At 43.3% G+C, this 16,862-nt stretch overlaps 1 protein-coding gene across 1 annotated transcript in view; it reads left to right on the top strand.

Annotated features, from left to right (window-relative positions):
• LOC126092472 (multidrug resistance-associated protein 1-like) overlaps window positions 1-16,862 on the top strand; it is a 409,434-nt gene that overhangs the window by 65,832 nt on the left and 326,740 nt on the right. Inside the window, exon 2 of the mRNA XM_049908086.1 lies at window positions 15,986-16,099. Within this exon, the coding sequence (XP_049764043.1) occupies window positions 16,055-16,099 (45 nt within the window). The 5' untranslated portion in view covers window positions 15,986-16,054. The remainder of the gene's footprint in view (window positions 1-15,985; window positions 16,100-16,862) is intronic.

The following is a 16,862-nucleotide window of genomic DNA, read 5'->3' as shown; positions in this document are numbered from 1 at the left end:
GGCTCCAGTCGAACTTCTGCAATCGCAATTGACACATTACGGTGTCTCACCTGCATCGGCCTTCCATGTCACAACGGATTGCCCTCAATGACAACGTGTCACCCTGTTCTTCCGAATGTTCTACAATGCTTACCGACGCTGCCGACGTTCAATCCCAACAGGGCAACAACCTGGTTCAAAATTGTGGACGAAGTGTTTGACCATTTCAAACTCGACAAATCAACCAGATTTCTGTGCCTTATCACCCACCTGCGCGACCAGGAGGACTTGATTGCTGACCTTGTCGATGCCCCGGACTCAGCTACCCGGTACACACTAGCTAAAAAGATAAAAAGACAGTTCTACGTCAGCTTGCGCACTCAACTGAGACAGCAGACAGCAATATGGCAAGTGCCCCACGTCGAGCAACTAGGCAACGACAACCCTTCACAACTTTGGAGATGGCAAGTCTCAGGTTCAGGCTCCTCGTCCCGCGGCCGGACGTGGCCGGGACTGCACTGTACTGACCGTTCCACTCGCTCCGGGACACAGTATACAAACAGCTGGAACATCACTGGCTCCACCCTCAATCACGTCCCCTCCTGCAACCAAACGGGCTGCGGCCTCCGAACCTCGGCCACTGCCTCTGGCAACCAAAATTCCACAGGAAATGCAGCCGCACTACCCATAGTGTTACTTCCACACACGGTTTGGTGAGGCGGCACGGAACTGCAGACCACCCTGCTGCTTCCCAAATGCAAATCGCACGTAGGTCCGGGTGCTGCCTCCTGTGCACAACATGACAGGCACCTCCCAGTGCTCCATTCTGTCCGGGAACAATCAGATAATTACGGACGACTTTATATTAAAGACATTTCGTCAGGATACTTTTTCCCAGTGGACACAGGCGCCGATGTTTTGCTGCTGCCTATGCCCTTAGTGTTGTTGAACATCTGCCCTCACATACTTCACTGCAAGCTGTGAATTCTACTGAACTACAATGCTCGGGTTCAACCTCACACGTTATCTCACTCTCCGCAAACTGCAAACTCGAGTGGACTTTTTTAGTGTGCAATATTGAGGAACCTATACTAGGTACTGACTTCTTGCAACACCACAAACTTTCACAAGATCTAGTGCGAAACACTGTGTTTCATCACCTGTCCAAAACTCACTTCTCCTGTTCTCCATAGAGCAAACCCCCCATGACACGTTGGTCCGGGCTCATCTCATCTGTACATGCGCGGCTCTGTTGACGACGTTAGAAGAAACAACACACAAGTGCCTTGTCGAGCTTGAAAACGTCGCTCGTCTACGCAAGGAAAGCTTTGAGCTCTCCCTCCGGCTCCACGAAACTCAGCTCCAGCTATCCGACACAGCAAAGGAAGTACAGACACTGCAGCAAGTACAAAGCAAGGTCAGTAAGTGTGCCGAATCTGCTTGCAATCCCAGCAATGGAGCCTCCGTGTGCTTACCTCCCACTACCCCTCGCAACCCCATAACACGACAGCATTTGACACTCGGCACATGCGCGACGAACATCACATGTTCCTGCACTGACAGCTCCTACCCCTCTCCTCACGGACATCACCTCAAACTACGCAACTTCGGCTCCTGCGTGCCGCCTTGCGACCGCCACTGACAACACAAACAGTGCACTCGCACCTAGTGCTTCACCCGCGGCTGTGCTGCCACAGGCCGCGCCCTCAGACAATGGACTCACCATCGCTTCACGAGATCTACCGTGCTCACCCGACCACGGTGCCACTGCTTCGGGCCGGCGACCGTCTTGTCACGTTGAATCCTGGGACACTTCACCACCCCAGCTCCCGTCGGATCCGCTGAGTGGCTCCGAACACCACAACCACGCCTCACCTGCTCCACCTGCCACACATTGTAAACAAACCACCTCCCATGCCATCGGAAACATTTCCGTCGTCACCAACGACACGGTTCACAAGCTTCGCCTCACGCCAGGCCCCCCGATCTCCAGTAAACCACATCGACTTTGTCCCGAGCGCCTCTCCCACCTTAAAAAGCAGATTTCTGAACTTCTAAGCTCCAGCGTCATCGAACCCTCTGTCAGCAGCTGGTCTATGCCCATTCATATGACACCCAAGAAAGACAGGTCCTGGCGCATGTGCGGAGACTACCGTCAACTAAACGCACGAACAATTATGGACACCTACCCCATTCCCAACATTGCCGACCAGTTCCCTCACAGGTGCGACCACGTTCTCTGTCATTGACTGCAAATGGGCCTACCACTAGATCCCCATGGCTCCTGAAGACATCGAGAAGGCAGCAATCACCACCCCAATCGGGTTATTTCAGTTTCGATTCATGCCCTTCGGGTTAAAAAACGCAACCCAGACCTGGAAATGCTTCATCAACGAAGTGCTGTTCGGCCTAAAATTCTGCTTCGCATATCTTGATGACATTCTTGTGTTCAGCTCCTCCATCGAGGACAACATTTGACATGTGCAAACTGTTATGGACACTCTTGCGGCAGCTGGCATTGAGACCAACCAGGACAAATTGCAGCTACATCAACCCGCTGTCACTTTTCTTGGTTTTCGGGTCTCTGCCGACGGCATTTCACCGCCCCCTGTCAACGTACAAACAATACTAAACCTACCCAGGCCTTCGTCATTCAAAGTGCTCCAGCACTTTCTGGGGACGGTTAATTATTATCACCGTCATCTACCTCGGGCTGCGGAGATTCAGGTTCCACTGACGGGCTCCTTGGCAGGCACCAAGAGTTCTGGATCTCAGCCCGTTCCTTGGACCCCTGCTATGACTGCCTCTTTCCCTGTCCTCAAAAATCTTGCCGAGGTCTGCACCATCGCGCATCCTCATCCCAATGCGCAGCTTTTCATCACCACAGACGAGAGCGATACTGCCATCGGCGCTGTCCTTAGCCAGACAGTCGACTGCCAAACTTCGCCTCTGCAGTTCTTCTCGCGCAAGCTCACCAATGCACAACGGAAATATTCCACGTTTGACAGGGAGTTGCTCACGGTCTATGAAGCGATCAAGCATTTTAAGACCGACGTTGAGGGACACCCTTTCTATTTTTTAACAGACCACAAACCCCTGGCTGCGGCCATTTCAAACCCGCCAGCTGACCCACCTCCTCGCCGTTTCAGATACATGGACTTCATATCTCAGTTCACCACCGATGTCAGACATGTAAAGGGTGCTGACAATATAGTTGCTGATTTCCTTTCACGAGTCGACGCCGTTCATTCGCTGTTAGACCTCTCTGACCTGCCTAACCTCCAACCTGCTGACGAGGACACACCAAACCTGATTTCAGACTCTACCTCTTCACTACACTTTGTCCACACCACCTTCCCTGGCATTTCTGGTGAGATCTGGTGCAACGACAGTACGGGCACGTTATGCCCCCTCATCCCAACCATGCTCCGTCGAGCTGTCTTCAACGCACCGCATAATTTAGCCCACCCCGGTGTTCGTGCGGCCGCCTGCCTCGTAACGGAGTGCTTTGTGTGGAGAAATGTCAACAAGGACTGCCAGCAATGGGCACGATCCTGTGTCGCGTGCCAACGCTGCAAAGTACACAAGCACACGTCATCCCCCCTCGGTGCCTTTTTGATCCCTCCTGGGCGTTTCCAGCATATTCACGTTGACATTGTCGGCCCTCTCCCCTCCTCTAACGGCTTTCATTATGTTCTCTCGCCTATCGACTGAACAACTCGCTGGGTCGAGGCTGTCCCCCTCCCCAATATCACGGCAGAAACTGTTGCTCGTGGTTTCATCGAGTCATGGGTATCGCATTTCGGATGTCCAGCTATCATCACGACTGACCAGTGCAGACAATTTGAGTCGCCCCTGTTCAACGAGATTTGTACATTTGCGGCTACACGCAACAAGTGGCTACACGGGTAGCAGGGGTTGTGTGGCGTGGCCTGGGCGGTTTTTTAGGTTAGATGGCCTCGGGCAAGTGCAGAAAGGGCAACAGCCTCAACGGGTGCGGGGCAAAGTCAGGACATGCGGGGACCAAGCAGCAATCGGTATTGTAATTGTAAACTGTTGAAGCTGCGTTGATAAAGTACCGGAACTTCAAGCGCTGATAGAAAGCACCGAAGCTGAAATCGTTATAGGTACAGAAAGCTGGCTGAAGCCAGAGATAAATTCTGCCGAAATTTTTACAAAGGCACAGACGGAGTTTAGAAAGGATAGATTGCATGCAACCGGTGGTGGAGTGTTCGTCGCTGTTAATAGTAGTTTATCCTGTAGTGAAGTAGAAGTGGATAGTTCCTGTGAATTATTATCGGTGGAGGTTACACTCAACAACCGAGCTAGGTTAATAATTGGCTCCTTTTACCGACCCCCGACTCAGCAGCATTAGTGGCAGAACAACTGAGAGAAAATTTGGAATACATTTCACATAAATTTTCTCAGCACGTTATGGTCTTAGGTGGAGATTTCAATTTACCAGATATAGACTGGGACACTCAGATGTTTAGGACGGGTGGTAGGGACAGAGCATCGAGTGACATTATACTGAGTGCACTATCCGAAAATTACCTCGAGCAATTAAACAGAGAACCGACTCGTGGAGATAACATCTTGGACCTACTGATAACAAACAGACCCGAACTTTTCGACTCTGTAAGTGCAGAACAGGGAATCAGTGATCATAAGGCCATTGCAGCATCCCTGAATATGGAAGTTAATAGGAATATAAAAAAAGGGAGGAAGGTTTATCTGTTTAGCAAGAGTAATAGAAGGCAGATTTCAGACTACCTAACAGATCAAAACGAAAATTTCTGTTCCGACACTGACAATGTTGAGTGTTTATGGAAAAAGTTCAAGGCAATCGTAAAATGCGTTTTAGACAGGTACGTGCCGAGTAAAACTGTGAGGGACGGGAAAAACCCACCGTGGTACAACAACAAAGTTAGGAAACTACTGCGAAAGCAAAGAGAGCTTCACTCCAAGTTTAAACGCAGCCAAAACCTCTCAGACAAACAGAAGCTAAACGATGTCAAAGTTAGCGTAAGGAGGGCTATGCGTGAAGCGTTCAGTGAATTCGAAAGTAAAATACTAGGTACCGACTTGACAGAAAATCCTAGGAAGTTCTGGTCTTACGTTAAATCAGTAAGTGGCTCGAAACATCATGTCCAGACACTCCGGGATGATGATGGCATTGAAACAGAGGATGACAAGCGTAAAGCTGAAATACTAAACACCTTTTTCCAAAGCTGTTTCACAGAGGAAGACCGCACTGCAGTTCCTTCTCTAAATCCTCGCACCAACGAAAAAATGGCTGACATTGAAATAAGTGTCCAAGGAATAGAAAAGCAACTGGAATCACTCAACAGAGGAAAGTCCACTGGACCTGACGGGATACCAATTCGATTCTACACAGAGTACGCGAAAGAACTTGCCCCCCTTCTAACAGCCGTGTACCGCAAGTCTCTAGAGGAACAGAAGGTTCCAAATGATTGGAAAAGAGGACAGGTAGTCCCAGTCTTCAAGAAGGTCGTCGAGCAGATGCGCAAAACTATAGACCTATATCTCTGACGTCGATCTGTTGTAGAATTTTAGAACATGTCTTTTGCTCGAGTATCATGTCGTTTTTGGAAACTCAGAATCTACTATGTAGGAATCAACATGGATTCCGGAAACAGCGATTGTGTGAAACCCAACTCGCTTTATTTGTTCATGAGACCCAGAAAATATTAGATACAGGCTCCCAGGTTGATGCTATTTTTCTTGACTTCCGGAAGGCGTTCGATACAGTTCCGCACTGTCGCCTGATAAACAAAGTAAGAGCTTACGGAATATCAGACCAGCTGTGTGGCTGGATTGAAGAGTTTTTAGCAAACAGAACACAGCATGTTGTTATCAACGGAGAGACGTCTACAGACATTAAAGTAACCTCTGGCGTGCCACAGGGGAGTGTTATGGGACCATTGCTTTTCACAATATATATAAATGACCTAGTAGATAGTGTCGGAAGTTCCATGCGGCTTTTCGCGGATGATGCTGTAGTATACAGAGAAGTTGCAGCATTAGAAAATTGTAGCGAAATGCAGGAAGATCTGCAGCGGATAGGCACTTGGTGCAGGGAGTGGCAACTGACCCTTAATATAGACAAATGTAATGTATTGCGAATACATAGAAAGAAGGATCCTTTATTGTATGATTATATGATAGCGGAACAAACACTGGTAGCAGTTACTTCTGTAAAATATCTGGGAGTATGCGTGCGGAACGATTTGTAGTGGAATGATCATATAAAATTAATTGTTGGTAAGGCGGGTACCAGGTTGAGATTCATTGGGAGAGTCCTTAGAAAATGTAGTCCATCAACAAAGGAGGTGGCTTACAAAACACTCGTTCGACCTATACTTGAGTATTGCTCATCAGTGTGGGATCCGTACCAGAGCGGGTTGACGGAGGAGATAGAGAAGATCCAAAGAAGAGCGGCGCGTTTCGTCACAGGGTTATTTGGTAACCGTGATAGCGTTACGGAGATGTTTAACAAACTCAAGTGGTAGACTCTGCAAGAGAGGCGCTCTGCATCGCGGTGTAGCTTGCTCGCCAGGTTTCGAGAGGGTGCGTTTCTGGATGAGGTATCGAATATATTGCTTCCCCCTACTTATACCTCCCGAGGAGATCACGAATGTAAAATTAGAGAGATTAGAGTGCGCACAGAGGCTTTCAGACAGTCGTTCTTCCCGCGAACCATACGCGACTGGAACAGGAAAGGGAGATAATGACAGTGGCACGTAAAGTGCCCTCCGCCACACACCGTTGGGTGGCTTGCGGAGTATAAATGTAGATGTAGATGTAGATGTAGATCCGGCGCATCCATACCACAGCATATCACCCGCAAAGTAACGGGCTAGTTGAGCATTTGCACCGCACTTTCAAGGTGGCTCTTCGATGCCATGACTTTCTTTGGACAGAGGCCCGTTCCATTGTGCTACTCAGCATTCGTGTGATCTATAAGGAAGACCTCAAAGGCACAGCAGCCGAGTTCATATACGGCCAGAACATTGTCCTCCCTGGCGAACTTGTGAGCCCTTCCGCTTCTCTCCCTCAGTCTGAGTTACCTTCCTTCGTGGATCGCATCAGACGCCACTTCATCAAACTCCACATCCCTCCCCCACCAGCCATTACCGCCCTAAGGTTCATGTCCCTAAATCTCTGAACAATTGCGAGTATGTCATGCTCCGAGATGACACTGTCCGTGCTCCCCTCCAACCCCCATATACCGGCCCGTACTGAGTTCTCCGGCGCTCAGCCAACACCTATGACATCCAAATAAAAGATTCAGCTGTTACAGTCTCTCTCAATAGACTTAAGCCTGCTCATGTCGAGCCCACTTCTGCCTCCCTTCAGGCCATGACCACGCCACACACTGTCATGGCTCACGATGCTCCGACCACTCCCTCCACGTCGGACTTACTCACTCAGTTGAGTGACTTCCAGGTCCAATCGTCGAGCTCTTCTCTGACCTCTACTCCGGTCTCACGCACTCCGTCGAGTGATCACATGCTCCCCACGCCGAGCTTACCATCACACCCTTGCCACCAGGCCCTTCTCCGGTCCCTTCGACCTCTCCCCCGTCGCCTGCCTCGCCCTCTCGAGGTTTCTCACCCCCCCCCCCCCCCCCATCTTGAATGTGCCCTTGCTCAAGGTGTTTGTGCCTGTCCCCCTGGACATAATCCACGACATCTCTATAATACTACGCGATGAAACACTGTTCGTCATATGTTTCCCTTCATCCGGTTCTCATGTCACAAGCTCTGCCATTCCCTGCCACCTGATGAAATGTGTTCCCCTCTCGCCCGACGTCGACCTGGACATGCTTCGTGTGTTCGCCACGCCCACCGGAGACATCGTCGTTGTTGCCCCGTTCCTCCCACAAATGGCCAGCCTACCTGTCACTGCATGACCAGCACGCCCAGTACGATGCCCGGCGCACTTCAACGACTTCCAGGTTCGGTGGGTGGACCTTCCTTCATGTCATCTAGCAACACAGCTCCCCGACGGCGCTGTCGAGCTGTCCGTGGTCCGGCTCCCGCGAACCACCCCTGCCGACACCATAGTCACCCCCCCCCCCCCCCCCCACGCCCCCCTGGACTCTCAGGAGTACTCTGTACTGCAGGGGGGGGGGGGGGGGGGGAAGGTTCTTTGAACCTAGCAGAACATTATCTTTGTGTAGTTCCGCCATCCAGTTCTGTGTAAGCCTTACTAGTGTGAAGAGGTGAATCAATGAACTCCTGATTATAAGGTGTTGTTTGGTGTATCTCACCTGAGCATCGACCTCACCTTCTTCACTTAGGAAAGACAGAACAGCAAATCAAATGTAATAAAGAGGTTGTCAAAGAAGATATGGAACAATGATGACGTCCAGTGTCAATCATCTGTCACATGAATGTGTGGGTCAGTATCCTTATCAAATTGTTCTTCGCATGCTGTATTTGCATCTGGCTATTTTCCTTGATAATTTTACTACATACCCAGAAGTGAAGGATTAAGACAGGTGTTTCTGAGGAACAAAAAGTGTATTACAATTGTCTCTTTCTCATTCATCCTCATCATCTGAATCCTCAGCCATGAGTACTCCTGGATCAGGGAGTGATATGTAAATTCCATCAGCCAGAGGAGCATTTATTTCATCAAAAAAATGGCTCTGAGCACTATGGGACTTAACATCTATGGTCATAAGTCCCCTAGAACTTAGAACTACTTAAACCTAACTAACCTAAGGACATCACACTACACCCAGCCATCACGAGGCAGAGAAAATCCCTGACCCTGCCGGGAATCGAACCCGGGAACCCGGGCGTGGGAAGCGAGAACGCTACCGCACGACCACGAGATGCGGGCTTATTTCTTCAGACAGGATGTCTAGGACACCCTGCAGAGTCAAACCTGGCTGTAAAGATTGTGTGAGGCTGCTGTTATGAAGTAAAAGAGAAAAGAAACGAAATAATTTTTCTTCCTGTAACTGCCCACTGTGTCCATGTGGACAAAACTGAAATACTTATTTCATAAACAGAAAATGAACCAATGAGTAACAGCTTCTCTTAAAATGAAATTCTCAGTTAACACATTTATATTTACTGCAAACAGTTTCACATTGAAAAACCAATGTCTTCGTGAAGCAGTACTTACTTCACCTCAATATGCTCCATTGCTGTTGTCAAAGCACTGTCAACAGAACAGACCATCACAAATAGAATGGAACTATTAAGTATGGAGTGTTAAAGCAGTGAATGTAGAATTCAAACCCTCTCTGGCGAGGATCAGTGACTGTCATTGTGAAAAATAATTGTAAGCAGACAATGAAGAAAGAACAAAACTCGTCACAGTTGTATCCACACCGACACACAGGGAACCTAAAGGTTCTACAAAAATTATCATCACATTGGATCACTGTGGCATCACTGCAAAGACATCTTTTGATATGCTCGGTTGTCCACAGTCCGCACAGCATAAGCATAAAAGATCACATTAACGTGACCGTAGGGACATCTGACAGTTTGCTTGATAGTTGAGCAGCCTCACTTCTGTTAGGACTTGAGGATGGCTGTTAGTGGCAGGGGGGAGCATGCACGTGAGGAACAGACACTTCTGGAAACTTGGCTTGACATTACATGTAAAAACAAGTAACAATTCAGACACACTTAACTGTAGATCAAAGAAACGGAATAACCTGTATGACCCAGCTATTTATCACTGATAGTTTACATAACTGTAAACATCAGATATTGCACATAATGTTATTATATTACTTATTTATTTGTTTTTCAGGTACTTGTCCGTTTAATCACATGTCTTTTCAGCTGGTTACATTAATATGTGCAGTGCATACTCCAACAACAATCGTAAACTACCATTTCAATCATATGGTATTGATTTTTAAAACCAAAAGACAGCTGCAGATTTGTTTTCCTGTTGACAGTGGATACAATCAAAACCAATTTGTCATTTGGTAGCGCCACACAAAAGTAAATAATTAATTTTTCCCTCATCGATTTGGTACATTAAAAACATTTGGATGTTGGAGGGATATGAAAAACTTGATTTATTGTTTTTGTTTACAGTAAATAAAGTTCCAAGTTTCCAGTTGCATATTTGTGCAAAGGGTGAATTACTGCTACCAAAAGCATATTCAAACACTATTGGAAAAATAAGAAAAATATTCTCATATGTTTCACAAGTACCAGTTTCGATTTTCTTCAGCAACAGGGAAAACTATTTTTTGTTGTTAGAAAACTGAACCAGAATTTATCAGAAAGCAAACATACTTTCTGTTCTAAAGTGCATTTTTGGCTAATAACCATACTAATAAATTGAGCTGATGTTGCACTGACCCCAGTTGACTGTCGGCTGCATGGCATCTGTCGTAGAGGTGTTGTGCTCCTGATTTCAAGCAGTATTGCTTGTTCTTGAAGCATCTGCATCATTCAGCATTGTGTCTTCAATTTTTGTCTATGTATACATCAATATTCTGCAAACCCCTTGGTGGTATGTGGTGGAGGGTACTTCTAGTATAACCAACTGATCCCTCCTGTGTTATGGCGTGTGGGAATAATGATTGTCGTTAAGACTCTGAATTAGCTCTAATCTCTCAATGTTCCTCATCATGGTCACTTCATGAGATGAATGTGAGTGAAAGTAATAAGTTCCACTCTTCCTGGAAAGTTCTCTCTCAAAATTTCAGTACAAAACCTCTGCGACGCACAATGCCTCTCTGGTAGCATCTGTCAGTGGAGTTTGTTGAGCATATCTATCACTCTTGAGCCAGCTAAGTGATTTGTGATGAAATGCACTGCTCTTCATTGGATTCTCTCTATCTCTTCTATCACTACAAACTGGTAAGGATCCCACATCAATGAACAGACTCAAGAATTAGACAAACAAGTGCCTTGTAAGCCACTTCATTAGTGGATGAATTACATTTCCTTACTGTGATTCCTGTAAAAATTAGTCTGGCATCTGCTTTTCCTACTATTTGTTTTATGTGGTCATTCTACTTAAAGTCGTTCTGGATAGATATACCTAGATAATTAATGGTGGTTTCTGTTTTCAACAATTTGTCATTTCTTTTCTTATGTACATGCAGTATGTTATATTTATTTATGTGCAGGGTGAACTGCCAGACCCTGCACCTTGGTCAGTCCTCTGTGGAAATGTTCAGCACTAATTATATCATACACCAAAAATTCATGATCAATAAAAGTAAAGTCTCAAAAATCAAGATTTATCCTTCCTGCAAATATATCTTCTGGTTTTACTTCCCTCTTATAGACAACTGCATCATCTGTGAACAGCTTCGAAGAGCTTTCAACGCATTCTGTCACATCATTTATCTACAATGTAAACAGTAATGGTCCTATTACACCTAAGTAGGGTACTGGTATCCCCAAAATTACCTTTCCATTGAGAGTGAGGATATTGAGTTCTCTCTGCAAGGAAGTCTTGAATCCAGTCACGAATTTGGTCTGTTACTCAGTAAGCTCTTTTTTTCTTTATTCTTTTTTTCCACTAAACAGCAGTGTATGTAGGACAGTGTCAAATGAGTTCCTGCAACCAAGGTACATGGCACCCACCTGAGTGCCAATCTCTACAGTGCTGTTTATGTCACAGGGAACAGTGTGAGCTGAGTTTTGCAAGATCTCTGTTTGTTGAATCCATATTGATTTTTATGGAGGAGATTTTCATTCTCCAAAAATGTCATTATCCATGAGCATAAAACGTGTTCTATAATTATACAACAGATTGAGATCAACAATTTAGGCCTATAATTATGTGCTTTGTCCTGTAACCATTCTTGAAAACATGAATGACCTCCACTTTTTTCCAGTTTTACGATAAGCTGCTACAAGAAGGGGAGGTATCTCAACTGGTCCTGATGCCATTCCATTACAAAGCAATTGCAGTTGTTTTTCTATTTTGTTATCAGTTATTGCAATATCTGCCATTTTAAAGTTCATGTGATGATTGAAAGGAAGGAACATATTATGATTTTCTGTGGTTAGACAGCTTTGGAATTCAGTATTTCAGGCTTTCCTGTCATTTCCATTTTGGTGCAGTTATGGTCACTGAGTGACTGAATAGATGATTTTGAACCCAGAGCGCCCATACCCAGGCCAAGAAGGGGTTGGGGTCACAACCCCCTTCCCTCCCAGATCTCAGGGAAAGGAAAAAATATAGTGTAGTCAGGGGTTTTTACTTTCAAGAAAATGATTTGAAAGACAGTGTTATGCAGGTTTTTAACAGGGTCAGAACTTTCTTGTGGCTACTTAAAAGTCACCATTCATCTTCCAAAATATCAAAAACACTCCATATCCTCAGTCTAGCCCCTCTCCCCGTACAAACTGTCATATGGGGTCCTTGTTTTGGACTGCTTACTGACTTTGCTTAAGACCAAGGCCTCTTAGGATTTTTAGTCAGGTCGGTTGACAAAATTTTACATTCAAATTCATTGAATGCTTCTCTCAGTGTTCTCCTTATGCTTATTGTTCTTCATTCAACTTTTGTTTGTCAGTTAGATTTTGAATTCTCATGAATCTGTGATGAAGCTCACTTTGTTTATGTTGCAGTTTACTGTCGTGGCTAATAAAGCATGGTGGGTTTTCCAATCCCTTAAGGCTTTGCTCTGTGCATAATTGCCTAAGGCATACTGAATGATTCTTTTGAATTTTTTTCCATTTGTGCCCCACACCTTCCTCTCCTGCACTAAATATTTCATGTTAAGTACCCTGATACTCTGCAATTTCTAACCTGTCACTGTTGCTATGCAAAAATATTTTCTTACCTTTCTTAATTTTGTTGGAATCTACATCATCTTGCAACATGTGCCATTATGTAGCATCTTTTGTGTTCAATCAGACATAATCTTTATTTGCTAAGCATCTACCACCCTTTGTCAGATTTTTTTTACACTTCCAAAAATTGGATAAACCAAAAGCTGCAATTCCACCCATCTGCTTTGACCCGTGATGTAACTGTGTTGTGTGATGTAATGGTAGTGTGGTGTTTTTCACTCAGTTTGTGTCTGTAAATGATGTGTTGTAATATTTGGTGGTGCTCCCTTGTGTTCTACATTTATGTTTTGAAACTGTTTGTTGGGAGTGTTAGTGAGTTGAGAATGTGAGGTTGTTATTGGAAGAGTTTGTGCTCATTTGTGAGTGACTTAATTTGAATTTGCATTTTGTGGTTGATGGATTCATGTTTGAGTCTGGAATTATTAGTTCCATGTGTTTCTTATGCTCAGAGATTTGGTATTATTTTTCTTTTCTTGTCAGTCAATGGTATGACACGGACATTAGCAGGAAGGTCATTGCTTGTTGCAATGGGTGAAGACACATTGTCTGCAATCTACATATACATCTACATCTACATGGTTACTCTGCAATTCACACTTAAGTGTCTGGTAGAGGGTTCATTGAACCATTTTCATACTACTTCTCTACCATTCCACTCTCAAATGGCACGTGGGAAAAAGAAACACCTAAATCTTTCTGTTAGAGCTCTGATTTCTCTTATTTTATAATGACAATCAGTTCTCCCTATGTAGATGGGTGTCAACAAAATGTTTTTGCATTCAGAAGAGAAAGTTGATCAAAATTTCGTAAATAGGTCTCCCCGCAAAGAAAACCAACTTTGTTTCAACAACTGCCAACCCAACTCGCATATCATATCAGTGAGGAGAAGATGGACAAGTGTAATTTAGGCTGTCTCTTTAGTCAGTTTGTCACATCTTCTGAGTGTTCTGCCAACAAAGCGCAATCTTTGTTTCACCTTCCTCACAATATTATCTATGTGGTCTTCCAATTTATGTTGCTCATAATTGTAATTCCTAGGTATTTAGTCGAATTTGGCAGCCCTTAGATTTGTGCGATTTATCGTATACCCGAAATTTATCGGATTTCTTTTAGTACCCATATGGATGACCTCACACTTTTCTTTGTTTAGTGCCAATTGCCATTTTCACACCATACAGAAATTCTCTCTAGACAATTTTGTAATTGGAATTGATTGGCTGACAGTAAATTACAGCATCATCTGTAAACAATCTAAGGGGGCTGCTCAGATTATCACCTAGATCATTTATGTAAATAAACAATCAAGCTCCAACAATTATTTGAACTGATTACAGTCAATTATGGTTTGTTTTTTTTTGTTTTTTAGTGTGTGTGTGTGTGTGTGTGTGTGTGTGTGTGTGTGTGTGTTTGTGTTTGTCTGACCTAGATTTATATGATGGTGGCTTCTGTTGGTATTTTTTTTGTGGTTTTTTAATTGTTATATTTGTGGTACATGCATCTATGTTTATAGGGTTAAAGTGTGGTTTTTGAGGCCCCACTCCCTCTTTCCCCGAAATCTTGATTGTGGTGATGAACTGATCTGTACTGCAACTCCAGGTCTAAGTTGGGCTGGATGGCGACAGTTTGGTTGTGAGATGGTGCAGCCAATGAATGTAACAGCCAAATAAAGATTGTGGTAACAAATTGACCAGCAGAGAAGCCTAATATTTATTTCTGCGGCATACTGAAAAATGAAAGGTGGGTGGGGCAAGAGGGAGGGGGTGAGGGAAACTGTCCAAAATGTAACTTTCAACATTTATAATTCTTTATGTAGACTTATACTGAAATTGGTGGTGGTGAAAGTTTTCATGAACTTCGACTTTTTTCTTGTTAGTGTTTTGTAATTTTGTTTGACTGCTTTAGGAAGGGTAAGTGCAAATTTGGATAACAAATTTGAAGAGTTCAGTGTGTTGTTTTCTGGTACTGTATGCTCCATTTTACTGCCATGTAAGTCAAGTGAAATTTATGGTACTGGTTTCTGAAGTTACATTTGGGGTTGTGGAATCGAGGGCTTCCTCTTAGCTAAAAGTAGGTCAGGTGGATTTTAGAGTTTTATGTGGGATGCTTTGTATCAAGGACTTCATTTTAGCAATGAATGTCAAGTGAAATTTGTGTGACTGGGTTTTTGAGCTGTGTATGAGCTGCAGGTGTAGTAGTCTGTGTGATAAAGTCAAGCAAAATTTACAATACCAGTGAACTTCATTTTTGCATTTTTTGGTTGTTTTGAATGTTGAGAATTTTGTGTGCTCAATTTCTGGGTTGATATTTGTTTTGGAATTGTGTTGTTATTTTTGTTGTTCTGTATTTAGTTTCACTCCATTGCTCAAGTTGAATATTTTATGTGTTATGTGTTATTAATGTTTGTTTGTGGGTGATGTCATGGTGGCTATATTGTGTACGCTTGAAAGAGGGGTGTCCACCATCTTGATGACATCATGATTCAAAGCAAATGAACAGGATCACAACTTCAATTGCACCCAAAAATTTAATGTGTGAAAGACGCAGAAAGAGAGACCACATCTCACTCAATACCATCTGTTACAGATTTACCTTTCCCTCTTCACTGTTTCTGTGTTTCCTGTTTCTTCTTGGTGTAGTTTTTTACACTGGCTGCTAATTAAATAACAAGGGATAATGATGCTGTGTTTGTCCAGTTTGATTGTACATTCAGTCTTGATTTTAAGTTATTAGGTTTCATCTTCTCTGTAGACCAATGGAATTAGTATAGTAACTTAAATGCCTATTTAATTCATTAATAAACTGTTTACTACAAAAATGTAGGAAATATGTGTAGCAGTAATCTACATGAGTTGTAACAGAAGTGAGTTTTAAACCACACAACTGTTGCAAATAGTAAAAAAGGTTTTTTTTTGTTTCTTTGGACAGCACCAGTTTATGTTTGGCAATGTAATGATGTTTGATCTATGTGGGCCATATTTCTTTGCCAAATATGTATGCAAGGCATTAAGTAAAATGACTGTAGTGAAAGAACTTGTTCATAGAATTTGAAACACTTTACCCCATAAAGAATTATGCTACTAAAATAAACTAATATGATATGATAAGAACTTATATTTGCATAGTTTTTTCAGATTAATATATTATGCATACTTATGTAAAAGTCATAAATGTGATGTTATTTACAGATAGATACCATGTGCAGATGGCGATAAAGAAGAAAAAGTACAAATTGCAGTGTACAACAGAAAGCCAACATGACATTTGAATCTATAGACCATTTCTGTGGTTCAAATTTTTGGGTGAGTTGTTACTTTATCTTTTACATACTGTATAATAAATTCCTACTTTTATGAAGGTCTGTGCACTTGGACAACTAGAGATGAATGTATTTGTTTCTATGAATCATTCTTGACCTGTTTATGAATGTCAGATTTGCCCTGTGTGCTACCTTTGAAAGTGTAGCAAGCTGCTGTAGAAATAATAGCTAGGCCTAATTAGAACAGTAATTTTTAGTGCATCGCCAGCTATGGAAGTGTTAGCATACACCTGTCTGCAGTAGTTAAGTGTCAACTGGAGATAATACACATCACTCACAAAAGCAGCAATCTATGTTCAGTGACATTGTAACAAAAGTGATTATTTTACAAGGAGTATATTCAGATTTTTCATAAATTTGTAGGATACAAAATAAATAATTGTGTTACCTTATTTTACTTTACAGATTATGATCCCTTTATATTTGTGTAATAAATGCAACTTCTGATAACGTAATCTTTGTCTCTGCTGTAAAGAACTATAAGAAAAAGCCACATACCTTAACTGCAATTTTTTGTTGAACAATTAACATGAAATAATGAGCAGAATAAATAAATGGAAAAATGTGAAAAATGTCTACACTTTATGTAAAAACCTTGGATGGATATGTTAGTACTTTAGTAGATACCCCTATCTTTATTTATATAATTTGTGGTAACTATAATTCCCAGTTGAATACAGATGGTGTAAATATTGTGTACTTTATTATTTTAATCAAATACAGAAATGAAGAAATTAAATACTCCG

This window comes from Schistocerca cancellata, chromosome 7 (genome assembly GCF_023864275.1).
Source record: "Schistocerca cancellata isolate TAMUIC-IGC-003103 chromosome 7, iqSchCanc2.1, whole genome shotgun sequence".
In the NCBI taxonomy this organism is placed as follows: domain Eukaryota; kingdom Metazoa; phylum Arthropoda; class Insecta; order Orthoptera; family Acrididae; genus Schistocerca; species Schistocerca cancellata.
This window is presented reverse-complemented; position numbering and strand designations above follow the sequence as displayed.